At 33.5% G+C, this 13865-nt stretch overlaps 1 protein-coding gene across 1 annotated transcript in view; it reads left to right on the top strand.

Moving 5' to 3' along the window:
• The window catches only part of SCYL2 (SCY1 like pseudokinase 2), a 69129-nt gene that overhangs the window by 18567 nt on the left and 36697 nt on the right, over positions 1-13865 (top strand). Inside the window, exons 3-4 of the mRNA XM_042947498.1 lie at positions 6436-6593; positions 10442-10586. Coding sequence (XP_042803432.1) covers positions 6436-6593; positions 10442-10586 — 303 coding nt within the window. The remainder of the gene's footprint in view (positions 1-6435; positions 6594-10441; positions 10587-13865) is intronic.

The following is a 13865-nucleotide window of genomic DNA, read 5'->3' on the forward strand; positions in this document are numbered from 1 at the left end:
TTTTTAACCTAAATGAAGGTTTCTGAGAGGAGTGGAGTAGTAATAAAAGCACCTACAGAACAGATGAAAAAAAGTACATATTTATGAAACCTGGAATGTAGCAAGATAAAAAGAATTGGTAAATAAAAATTTACTTGTGTGCATGGTAACGTCATTGTACCTGATTGGACGTCTGTTATTATTATTATTCTGGCTTTATGCTTCCAAAACCAGTTTTTGCTAGTTTTTATTGTTTTTGAAAGACATTCATTGAAGAAACATCTCATAGTGAGTAATTCATGAAGTGCAATGAACAATTCCTAAGAGTTTCAAGAAAAGTGTAAAGTTGATTTTTTTTTTTGCAACTAAATAATGTGTTTAGGCTGGGTTTGTATACAAAATAATTTTGTATGCAAAATTAAGATTTTTAAAAGCTATTATTTGGGTAAGCTTAACCAAACACAACTTGTAAACATGTTAAAATGGATAATTAATTATAGCTTCTTAGCATTTGAAGCTACTATTTAGACTTAAATACTATTCAGTTTCGTTTTTGAGTGTTCATTTAGAAGCAGCTCTTAGTTCCTAACCCTTACTCTTTCTAGAATCTCAATAGAGATGTAAGACATTTCAGGGTGACATTTATGGAATGAAAACTGTGCCTATTTAGAGTTTTAAATATAAATGTATTTTTAAGAACTTATGCAGAACAGTGCACAAATCATGAGCGTATAGCTTGATGAATGTTCATAGTCAGCACACCTGTATAACCAGTATCCAGATCAAGGAACATTGCTAATATTCATATCTTCTCGTAGTCATTACCTCTCCCCACCTTCTCTCTAGGGGTAACTGCTATATGGTCCTTTGACACTTGAGAGTAACTTTTCCTGTTTTTGAACTTTATTTAAATGGAATCATGGTATCTGTGCTCCTGTAGTTTGGCTTCCATTCCTTAAATGTATGTTCATGGGATATGTCTATGTTGCTGAACATAGCAGTTTTTCATTAATATATGGGGAACTTCTATGAACATTCTTAATGTGCCATTGGTATATATGACACATTATCTAGACATGGAATTGCTGGGTAATAGTGTTAGTGTTTGTTCAGCGTCAGTTTTTCCAGAGCGGTTGTATCCATCAGCATTTATAGTTTCTTCACATTCCTGCCAAACTTTTTTGTAGTCTTTTTTATTTTAGGCATTCTGACAGAGGATCTACTTTTATCTTATTTATTTAATTTGCTCACCGTAAGTGTTGCTACCATTTGTCACCACACAATACTATTTACCATTGACTATGTTCCCTATGCTGTACCTTTTATCCCCGTGATTTATTTATTCCATAACTGGAAGCCTGTACCTCCCACTCTTCACTCATTTTGCCCATCTTTTCATCTGGCAACCATTAGTTTGTTCTCTGTATTTATGGGTCTGTTTCTGCTTTTTGTTTGTTTATTCATTTGTTTTGTTTTTTAGATTCCACATATAAGTGAAATCATATGGTATGATTTTCTGGTCTGACTTATTTCACTCAGCATCATACCCTCTAGGTCCATCCATGTTGTCGCAAATGGCAAGATCTCAGGGTCATTTAATTTTTGAAAATTCAGTGAAATATTCCTTACTCCTCTACTTCTGAAACTTTTATCATGTCTGATAGGTAGTTAATTACTAGGCATTGAGTTTGTTCTGCTGTGTTTCTGTTATAACTTTGTAACTGACTTTGTAGTTCTGCAGAGTAGCATGTTTAGGATTAAAATGGTATCTAAATATAGGTGTTCTTTTCAAACATATTCTTATTTCCTTTATAAAGAATATTTATTTTAGAGAGATTTCTGAGATAAACGCCCTTAATTGGATTTCGTTAACTTTTCTAGTTTTTAAATTCTACTTTATTACACAAACCATTAAAGGGAAATCTTTGGCCAAATTATATGTATCAATCATAAGTGAGAAATGGTTGCTTTGTATATATATATATAGATATATATATATATATCTATCTATATATATATATCTATATATATATCCCTTAAAAATTGAAGTATCATCACCTTCTCTGTTAGGTAAGAATATTATAACTATCAAGGCTGCTATTATATTTAATTTATAATAAAAGCACTATATAAATATAGTTTCTGTCTCACCAGTATACCTTTTACTTCCTTTGCATAGAAAAATAACTCTACATTTTGAAATTTCTTTCAATTCTACTGCATCAACTTTGGGCATTTATTTTGGGGGAAGATTTTTTTTTTTATGAAATATTTTAAAAATATTTTTTAAGTTTATTTATTTATTTCGAGAGAGAGAGAAAGCACAAGCTGGGGAGAGGCAAAGAGGGAGAGAAAGAGAATCCCAAGCAGACTCCATGCTCAGGGCAGATCCTGATGTGACACTTGAACTCACGAACCATCAGATCGTGGCCTAAGCCGATGTTGGATGCTGAACCAAGTGAGCCACCCAGGCACCCCTGGGGGAAGATGTTTTGAAAAAAGAGTGTATATGTGGGTGTGTTTACTGTTTAAACATTCATTTATTACTATTAGGTATTTGTTTATTTTGACACAAGATTCTCTTGCCAGGAGACTACCCTTAAAATGAATTTAACAACATTTATTAATAGTCTTCTAGTCTCATATTTATGATTATTTTTTATCCAGTTTTAGAATAGACATTTTTTTTAAAATAAGTCAGCTTTAATCTTATTTTTGTCTTAAAAGTTACATTTGCTGCCCTGTTTCTTTTGCTTTGACAGCTGTGTAAGCTTTAAAACACCCTCAGTTAAATGACTCTTCCTATGAAGATAATGAAGATAGACTGATTTTAAAAATATGTAATAAATATTTAACTGATATTCATTATTCTAGCCACTCTACCAAATGTAGGCTGGGACATAGTCCCTTCCTTACTGCAAAATCTACATTATGTTATACAAATGCCAGTATTCATGGGTGAGGCTTGCTGATATTGTGTAGGCAAAGGCATAATTAAATTATTATAAAAAGTTAAATGATAATAAATAAAAGTTTTAAATAAAAGAAATGATTGTAGAAAGCTGAAAGTGTTAGTCAAGTTGCTTAGGTCAATAATGACCATAGACTATCTTTAATAATTTTAAGGTGTATATCTTGTTATCTCTCAGTCTTCTTAAATAACAAGTTGTTTTTAACTTAATCTAAATAAAAATTTAGATTTTGTTTTATCATTTTGAGAAAGGAACATTGTCCCCAAATCATATGAAAAATACAGTGCATGATGGTTGTCACCACTGACCAGTCACAAAAGATCTGTAAAATAGAGATCACAGGGAATATCTATGTCTCAGAAACCATCCCTGGTGGCTTTGAGGGATAGGTTACTGGAGGTCATGATTACTATTAGGAAATCCTAGACACATTGGTATATATCTACTTAGATTTTATTACTTAAGCTGTCTTGTTTTCAGCAAGAGTTCAACTTTGTAGTTAGCAAAGTAGCTTTAAAAAATTATAAATTAGGTTTGTATCAATATGTAGTCTACATTTTGACAAATAGTTTTTAGAATAGGTTACTTTACGGCCATTTTTTGCTTAAAGATAGGTTGTTGAGAAAAAATACTTTTGAGTAGGTAACTTTCTTTGCCAATCTATTTTAAAGAATATGAAGTGAATAAGTAAACAATAGAGTGCACAAGATTGTCTTACATTTTGTTTTAGTAATTTTTGTATAAAAAAGAGCCTCAAAATTTAATTAGAGTTAACAGTTGAGTTGACTCTTAAGTGGAAAATGTCCACTTAAGATACCTTCATCTTTTCTCAGCTTTTCTATATATTTGAAACTTTTCATAATGAAGAGTCAAAAAAGGTTTTAATTTAGGACAATAATGGAAAGCCTCCAGTAACTGCTTATCTTTATTGACCGCCACTGGGTAATAAACATCTGAGTGTCTTCTAGGTGTAAATCCTGTGGTGGATACAGAGATGTTTAAAGCATGGTTTCTTTCTTTTTTTCTTTCTTTTTCTTTTTCTTTTCTTTTCTTTTTTTTTTTTTGTTGGGATGGTTTCTTTAATAAGCTTCTTTGAGAAGCTTGTAATACTTCTAAGGTGAGAGGACTTTAACACAAATGATGTCTTAACAGGGTGGGTAGTGAAGTAGCAGAAGGAGAACATAGAAGTTAGGTGATTGTCTGTTCTGAAGAAAACTTTTGATATGCAGGCTAAGAGTTTTAGGAGATCAGTATGAGGTCTAAGTGTTAGTCACAACTTTGTTGAAATTGGTTAATTTCAATTGATTGGAACAAAGAGAAAATCGTTTTATTATTTTTTTTTTTAATTTTTTTTTTAACGTTTTTATTTATTTTTGAGACAGAGAGAGATAGAGCATGAACGGGGGAGGGTCAGAGAGAGAGGGAGACACAGAATCTGAAACAGGCTCCAGGCTCTGAGCTGTCAGCACAGAGCCCGACGCGGGGCTCGAACCCACAAACTGCGAGATCGTGACCTGAGCTGAAGTCGGACACTTAGCTGACTGAGCCACCCAGGCGCCCCGAGAAAATAGTTTTAATATAGTTGATAGTCTATTCTGATCTATGTAGAAATCTTTTATCTGTGACCTAAAATAATAAATGAATGTCTGAGGGAGAGAATTTTGTGGTGTGTCTTTTTCTTTTGAACTGTAGTGTTTTTCCTTAAGAGTGGTGAAATTGCAAGTGCTCAAAGAGCCATTTCATGTGATCTTTTTTTTAAGGACTCAAAACATCTTGAAAAAATAAACGCATTAAATTAGATGCATTTATAAAATGTGTTATAGCAGAATACTTACTAAAATAAGATTGTGCTCATGAATAGTGAGATAGGAACTTGAACTTCTAGGTCATTTGTTTTTAGTTCAAATTAATATTACATAATGCTCTTAGCTCTTTCTTGATAGTTCTGTGTCTTACAATGATCAAAAGAGCTAAGATTATGTATTTATATATGAGTGCTATTTAAATCTCTTAAATGATTGTTTTCCTGAAGGCATGTGTTATGTTTTACTGGGGTACTCTGTGTTTATTGGCTCTATTATTTCTGGGGAGACAGGATGTGGCCCTTAGAGTTAAAATGACTGGATTCAAATCTTGATGTTACCAATTGTGAGATCCTTAGATAGTACATTTATCTTTTCCACAGTGTCCTTATCTGTGAAGTGAGGGTAATAACTTGTAGGATTATTGTGAAGAATGAAACAATTCCTTAAAAGTGCATAAATGCTTTGGGAATGGGATGTTCAAGTTGAGTTACTAAATAGTCCCTTTATGTTATCACTTTTCAGAGACTTAATCCTCTAAAACCCTTAACTTATTTGTATACATTTAAGGAGCCTCCGACCTAAAACAAGTTGTGTTTGAGAAATTGATTGGTTTGGGATTCTCCAGTGAATCTCTGTTAGGTAATTAGGTTGCCAGGCTAACTTGTGAAAAACAGTAATCCTAATGTAGCAGAAATAATGAGGAGAGAACAATAAAATGGAAAGATACTGTCTTAGATATTGATAGTTGAGCAGTAGTAGGTTTAATTAGAGGTTTTTGAAAGAGATTTCTATAGACATTCTGAAAGTCATTCAAAATCTTGCAAAGAATTTTGGAAAGCTAGCATTGATTCTTTGCTAATTTTGCTTCCAGCTTTATCATTTTTCTTTCCATTTAGGATGGAGATGTAGCATCACTGATGCATTACACAATTGTAATATATCAACTATTAATACAGCTATTTTTTGAGTGATTTGTTAAGACTGGGTAACTGGATGGGAACTATTTTTCCTTGGGTAAGAGAGAAAATGAAAGGAAGAAGATAGTTAAGTACAATATGTGTTTTTAATATTGTAGATAATAAGCTATAAATGATCTCAAAGAGTCATAGTGGGTGAGCAGCTTCCTGTACTGGTCCCATTCATTCCCAGTTACTACCCATAAGATGGGGATAGGGTGGAAGGAGAGAGTGAATATGTTATTCATATGTAAAAGGTGCTTACAAAATGGGTTTTTGTGTAAACAAGCATTTCCTGACATATATAAGCTTTCTTTCAAAAAGTGATTCAAGATTTTATAGTATACTCCAGGGTTATCATTATGAATAGCATTTTGAATTTTTAAACATTTTAGCTTTTATTTGAATTCTCGTTAAATAAGAGATTACTACATGGGATATAACCCATTACATGCACCTTTTGTGTACCAGAGTTCAAAGATGGAGATTTTCCTATGTTCTCCTTAGATGAGGGTTCTGGGTCTAATACTTTAAAAAATATTTAGATTTATTAATCATGAAGAAACCAACTTTTTGATATCAGGAAAGTATTACAGTGGTGCTATAATTTCTCTGACATTAGATTTTAGTTATTTCTATTTGTAGACTGTTGTGACACTCGGGTAAAGTTTTATTACTTCTATATACTCTTGATTAAAATTAGATACACTATTCTTTTATTAGGAAGTGGCTGTTTTTGTCTTTGATAAAAAGCTGATTGACAAATATCAAAAATTTGAAAAGGATCAAATCATCGATTCTCTAAAACGAGGAGTCCAACAGTTAACTCGACTACGACACCCTCGACTTCTTACTGTCCAGCATCCTTTAGAAGAGTCCAGGTAAATTTTTATAAAAACTTCCATAAAAGACTTGTTTTGAACAAATACTTAAAAATAATTTTATATTTAAATTCTGTCTGTACGGCATGCTGTCAGTGACAAATTCTTATAAACTGAGTGTTGAGCTCTTATGGATTTACTATTTCCCTAAAATTTACTTGTATATTATGTGTATTTACCTCTTTGGAATTTTCTTCACATTTGCTATCAATCTGTATTTGCTTACTCTGTGCTCAGCACTGCAGTAGTCAAAGTGGAAGATGCAGAAGGATAGCATACAGTCCCTGCCTGAAAGTAGCTCTCCTTGCTAATTTGCTAGAATTTTTTGTATTCTTTGCATTTATTCCCTATTTGCAGGCTATTTTTATGTATGTTTCAGGTACTCTTCTAGACATTTAACTTTCTGATATGCTCAGCATATCAGTCCGTAGCCCTCAGTTACCCTACCATTTATTTTTTTCAAGGATATCTTGGGAATTGTTGCTGAGAATGACAAGAATATGAAATTAATGTTGTGTAGTCTTAACTGGATCTTCAAGCTTATGGTGCTTTTAATGATACCCTAGCTATATAAACTTTTTTCCACATTAGTCATAACCCCTAATTTCTTTCTTCCTTCCTTCCTACCTAGCAGACTGTATTCCTCTCTCTAAATTCAGAAGATCTTAACCAAATGGTTTGCCAGTTGTGTTCTGTGGACCCTGGAATTTTAAGGATGGGGAAGAACAGGCAGGTAGAGGAACAGAGCTGGCAGAGTTCCAGGCTTCCAGTCCACCTTCAGCCAGGACACTTTTGCTTTTATCTCTTTGTATATATTGGATTTCTGTGTAATTCTTACTTTGGAATCTTCAGTAATCCACTGTCACTGATCCCTCTCCCCTCAAGAGCAGAAGATACTTTCTTTCAACCCAAAAGAAAAAAACCTAATATTTACTGTGAAAACTGTACTAGATACTTTACATTTGTTTAACTTATCCGACTCTCAAAATTATATGGAAGAACTGAGGATCAGAGACATTACCTAAGCCACATACTTATGACACCTTGATTCTTGAGCCCACATTTTTTCCCCACTGTACCATGGTGTACCTATCCAGATATATGCCCATATTTCTCTTATCACGATAATATTTTCATTGCTCTTCTTTTCATGAATAAACCCAGAAGAAAAGTGTAGTTGTTGACTCTTATGTAACATTTACTATTGTGAACTCTGTATCCCAAAGTGGACTAAGTTTTGTTTGCCACGCTTGTCCTGAGCTTTCCTAACTGTGCGTTTTCCTCTAGAGTGTATTCTATCAGCCTCTACCATGTCACCTATTAGAATCCTGCCCATATTTGTTATTTTAACTTGTATCAATGTGTCTTATAGTTCATCATTACATTTTAAGTCTCTTGAGGGGAGAAGCTCTCTCTGTAGCTTCTTTTGTAGTGACTTAAATATTACAGAAGGGATTTATGGGCAGTCATTAAGAGACAATTCAAAGGTTACTTTAAGGCATCTTCATTGTTAGGTTGTAAAACTGTAAAATTGATAGAAAGAGGACAACTTTAGGGTAGGAAAAAAATAACTTCCAGTTTTTAATGAATTAATGTAGAAATAATACTGGAGTTATCCAAAAGAAATGTGCTATATAGTAAAGTAATCCAGGTGAAAGCCCAGAGTTGGTGATGTATATTAAGGGTAACAGAGGCAGTAATTAAAACTATAAATAAAAGAATTTTTCAAGAGCATGAATAGAAAGAGCAAAGTACTGAGGACAGAACTTAAAATGTAGAGGAGAAAAAAAGAGTGAGGGAAAGAAATGAGCCATCATTGTTACATAGCAGGAGAAAAACAGCACATCATGGGAGCTGAGGGAGGGAGAAGGGACCTAGTCACTGAGGACCACTGAGTAAAGAGAAAATAAGGACTAAGAAAAATTCATTACATTTGACTAGTGAGAGGTTATTATTGATAATCAGTAATTTCAGTAGCAGGAAGGCAGTTTGGAAGCTAGAAAATAGGTACAAAGGAGCCCAGTAGACAAGACATCATGTGAATAAAGTCCCATAAGAGGAACTCAAAGGAAATTTTAGAATGATGGTTTAATCACTAATATACTGAGGTAAAGTTTAGGGAAGTGAGGTCATTCATGTTAGATGAACTTTATGCTTTTTAAAGTAGAATGTGGATAATAGGTGAGTAATGGGGAAAGGGGGCCATGGAATAAGCTAAATGAGAGAACTATAAAGGAATGTCCTTGAATGCTGAAAAATAAAAAGAGCAAGGTTAAAGTACATTATGTGACTTAGTACTGAATTTAAAAAGACTGGGGTTTTCTATTTCTTTCCTCTGCCTATGACATAAGGAAGAGAGTAGAAGAAACTTGTAATGATTATTAAAGGATTCATAAGGGTTTTTTCAGTAAAGGGTAATAAAGGGTGATGGTTTATTGTTGAGATAGTTGGGAGAAAGGAATCAATCATGTATGGTCAGGACTCAATACTTTGAATTTGGTGAATAAAGATGCCAGTGAGCTAGATTTGGTGTAAGTAGTAAAGGGGTAGGAGATAATGTCTAGTAAGTAGCTGTGGCTGGGGAGGTGGTTCTTGAGAAGAGGATATAGCCCTTCTCACATGTAACTGTAAAAATGATGATGGAAGTGAATATGAATGAAAAAAATAAGGGGGCTTCAGCTGGAGGAATAATCATATGGGTGTTGATGTGACCAAGGATGATGTTGGGGTCAAGACAGAGAGGAAAAAAAAAATAAGAGTAACTCAAATACATGAATCCTGGGAATTATAGAAAACTGTAGGAAAGACTTTAGCGTATTTGATCAGTTTTCCTCCAGTACAGTTCAGCAGATGAAAGCCTGGTGTCCACTGTGTTAATGAGCTTGATGAGGGAGTAAAGAACAAGGTAGCATCTTTGTTAATGAGTGAGCAGGTGTAACTCTCTCCCTCACCCTAAGGAGCTTTGTGTTAATCTCTCACGTATATTGAGCTTCTGCATTCACTTTTACTTGAAAAATGAGTTTAAGGTGAAAGAAAAGGTACACAGGAACAGGAGAAAGATGAAACAGCAAAGGGCATACTTGCTATTAAGCATTTACAATCCAGGTGCAGAAGTTTGGTTTAGCTTTGTTACCACACTACCTTGTAGTTCTCTATTGCCAGAGCCTAAGCCCAAGTCATAAAATGTTAGCACTTGAGTCTCAAACACTTGGTAATGATAATAGCAGTAGTAAAGACTTATTGAGTTTACATGCTAGTCACTGTGCTGTGTGCTTTACATTCAGTATCTCCTTTGATCCTCGCGTAACCCTTCAAGGTGGTTTTTTATCAGCATTTTACGAATGGGCAAAGTGAGTCTCAGAGCTGAGGTGTCCAAGTCACGTAGTCAGGGGATAGGGATGCTAGGACTTGAAGTTGGGTATTTGTCCATCTTCAAAGCCTGAGTTCTTTATAATTACTCCATAAAGCCTATTGAATGTTAATATCTAACGTTTTCTGAATTTCTAAATATTCTTATATATCAAGGAGCAGTAATTTAAAATTTTAAAAATTGTGACACCTTTTAAAATTATATATAAAGTAGGTAAAAGCAAAGCTGCTCTGATTGAAGTAGTTATAGAGGCCCTTGGAGCTGTTCTCTGTGCCCTTTTCTGACTCCTCTTGCTCCAGGACGGTCTGTGGGAAACTTGCAGGTTCCTTTGAGCATATTCTGAAAATTGTGTATTATATTAATGTTGAAAATAAATCTAAGTCTACTTTCTTGTTGACCACTAATATTTTATGTACATTTGATTTTGATAATGTGGGAAAAAATGGTGGTAAATAAATCTTTTTCTTTTTTAAAACAGGGATTGCTTGGCATTTTGTACAGAACCAGTTTTTGCCAGTTTAGCCAATGTTTTAGGTAACTGGGAAAATCTACCTTCCCCTGTATCTCCAGACATTAAGGATTATAACCTTTATGATGTAGAAACCAAATATGGTTTGCTCCAGGTATGTATTTTTGTTCATCATGTGAAAAGAGTTTTTTCTTTCAAAATTGTTTTTTGGCTGTTTCAAACTTATTAGCAATATAAACTGCTTCAGGTAAACCTTTGGATCCTTTCAGTAATTTAAAACTATTTCTGTATTTTGTAGTTTTTCTACAGTTTGTTGTTAGTTTTAAATTATATTTTATTTTTTTACTTTATTTTTTTAAAAATTTTTTATTTATTTTTGAGAGAGAGAGAGAGAGAGAGAGGGAGTAGGGGGAGGGCAGAGAGAGAGGGAGGCACCGAATCCAAAGCAGGCTCCAGACTCTGAGGTATTAGCACAGAGCCTGATGCGGGGCTTGAACTCACACACCCATGAGATCTTGACCTGAGCCGAAGTCAAATGCTTAACTGACTGAGCCACCCAGGTGTCCCAAATTATATTTTAAATTTATGAAACATAACATTGGTAACCTTTGTAGAAGGGCACTTACTGACTGGTGGTTGGGGTGGTTCCATTTTTATTTTTTTGAGTTCTAAACCTCGTTAATGCATTTCATAAACTATTAAGTTGAAGTACTTAAGTATTTAATAAAAATTAAAAATTACATCTTTAAGGAAATTATTCAATAGGCATCAAGAGATATTGTTAGCCTTTTCTTATATGTCCACTTTTTCTAATTTTCCTTTCCCTGTTTACCAAAATGAAATATCTTCAACTCTATAGAGTAAATTTGTGCAGTAGAATTTTAGTTCCTTGGGGACAGAGATCATTTTATGATTTTTTAACAGCTTTATTAAGTTATTAATTGGTATATAATAAACTTTACATATTAAAATACTATATGGTTTTATAAATTTGCCATATATACCTGTGAAACCATCGCTGCAATAAAAATAATGCACATATTCATGACCCCCCAAAGTATTCTTATACCCACTGTAATCCTTCCCTCCTACTTCTTGCTATCTTTATATCTCTTGTCCCAGGAAACCACTGACCTGCTTTCTGTCACTATGAATTGGTTTGTATTTTCTACAGTTTTCTAACTGGAATCATTTTATATGTACTCTTTTTTTTCTGCCTGGCTTCTTTCACTTAATTCTTTTGAGATTCATCCATATAGTTGTGCATATCAATAATTTTTAATTGCTGAGTGGTAGTCCATTGTATGGATATACCATAGTTTGTTTATCCATTCATCAGTTGATGGTCATTTGGTTTGTTTCTGGTTTTGGTTATTGCAAATATAGCTGCTGTGAATACTCATATACAAGTTTTTGTATATATGCTTTAATATATATAAGCTTTTGTACATATGCTTTAATTTCTCTTTGTTAAGTACCTAGAAATGGGATGGCTAGATCAAATGGTATGTATACATTTTGGTTCTTTGGAAACTTCGAACTCTTCTAAAGTGGTAATACCATTTTACATTCCTTTTTTAATTTTTTAAATTTCTTTTAATTTTACATTCCTATTGCAGTGTATGAGAGTTCCATTTTTACCCCATATTTGCCAGAAGTATGGTTTGTCTTTATAATTTTAGCCATTCTAATCAGTATGCAGTGGTATTTTGTTGGGGCTTTAATTTGCATTTCCCTGATGAATAATGATGTTGAACACCTTTTCATATACTTTGCCCTCTGAATATTTTTTGGTGAAATGTCTATTCAGCTCTTTTGCCCATTTTTTGAATGGGTTCTTATTATTGAGTTTTGAGGTTTCTTTATATATTTATTGTGGACACAAGTCTTTTGTCAGATACATGAGTTACAAATATTTTCTTCTAGTATCTAGTGTCTGGCTTATCTTGTTTGCTTAACAGTATATATTTTTTAATTGTGATAAAATACACATAATGTAAAATTTACTGTCCTACCATTTTCGAGTGTATAGTTCAGTGGCATTTAGTACATTCACATTGTTGTGCAAACATACCATCATCCATCCCCAGAACTCTTTCACCTTGGAAAACTGAAACTGGATCCATTAAACTGTAACTCCCCATCCCCCAACCCCACCACTCCTCAGCCCTTGGCAACCAGTCTACTTTCATTTTCTATGAATTTGACTACTTTAGGTGCCTCATATAAGTGGAATCATGCATTATTATTTCTTTTTTGACCGGTTTATTTCTCTTACTATAATGTTCTCAAGGTTTATCTGTGTCATAGTGTGTATCAGAATTTCCTTCCTTTGTTAGGTTAAATAATCCATTGTATATATTTACGGAATTATATTTATTCATTCGTTTGTCTGTGGACACTTGGGTTGCTTCCATATCTTGGCTATTGTGAGTAATACTGCTGTGAACATGGGTGTAGAAGTTTCTCTTCAAGATCTTGCTTTCAAAGTTCTTTTGGGGATATACCCAGAAGTGGAATTGCTGGATCATATGGTAATTCTATTTTAATTTTTTGAGGAACTGGCATAATGTTTTCCATAGTGGCTATACCATTTTATATTTCTACCAGTAGTGCACAAGAGTTCTAATTTCTCCATGTCCTCACTAACATTTGTTTTCTAGTTTTTGATAGTGGCCATCCTCATAGTAATGAGATGGTAGATTGTTGTGGTTTTGATTTGCATTTTCTTAGTGGTTAGTGAATTTAAGCATCTTTTCATGTGCTTATTATCCATTTGTATATTGTCTTTGGAGAAATGTCTATTCAAGTCTCTTGCCCATTTTTGAATTAGGTTGTTTGTTTTGTTGTTGAGTTGTAGGTGTTCATTGTATATTCCAGATATTAACCTCTTATCAGATATATGATTTGCAAATATTTTCTCCCATTCTGTGGATTGCCTTTTCACTCTTTTGATTTTGTCCTTTGATGCACAGAAGTTTTTTATTTTGATATATCCAATTTATTTTTTCTTTTGTTGCATTTGGTGTCATATTTAAGAAGTCATTGCCAAATCCAGTGTCATGAAACTTTTCCCCTGTTTATTTCTAAGAGTTTTATAGTTTTAGTCCTATGTTTAGGCCTTTGATTTATTTTGAGTTGATGTTTACATATGGTTTAAGGTAAGGGTACAACCTCATTGTTTTGACTATGGATATCCAATTTTCCCAGCACCCTTTGTTGAAACTTCCATCCTTCCCTCATTGAATGGTCTTTGTACCTTTCTCAAAAATCATTTGACTGTATATGCCATTCTGTTCCATTGGTCTATATTTCTGTCTTTACGCCAATGCACACTGTTTTGATTACTGTAGCTTTGTAATAAGCATCTGAACTTTTTTTTTCCAACCATAAAATGGTTCCAAAGATTAACTGAGATAATTATATAAAAGTA

The sequence above is a fragment of the Panthera leo genome, chromosome B4 (assembly GCF_018350215.1).
Source record: "Panthera leo isolate Ple1 chromosome B4, P.leo_Ple1_pat1.1, whole genome shotgun sequence".
In the NCBI taxonomy this organism is placed as follows: Eukaryota; Metazoa; Chordata; class Mammalia; order Carnivora; family Felidae; genus Panthera; species Panthera leo.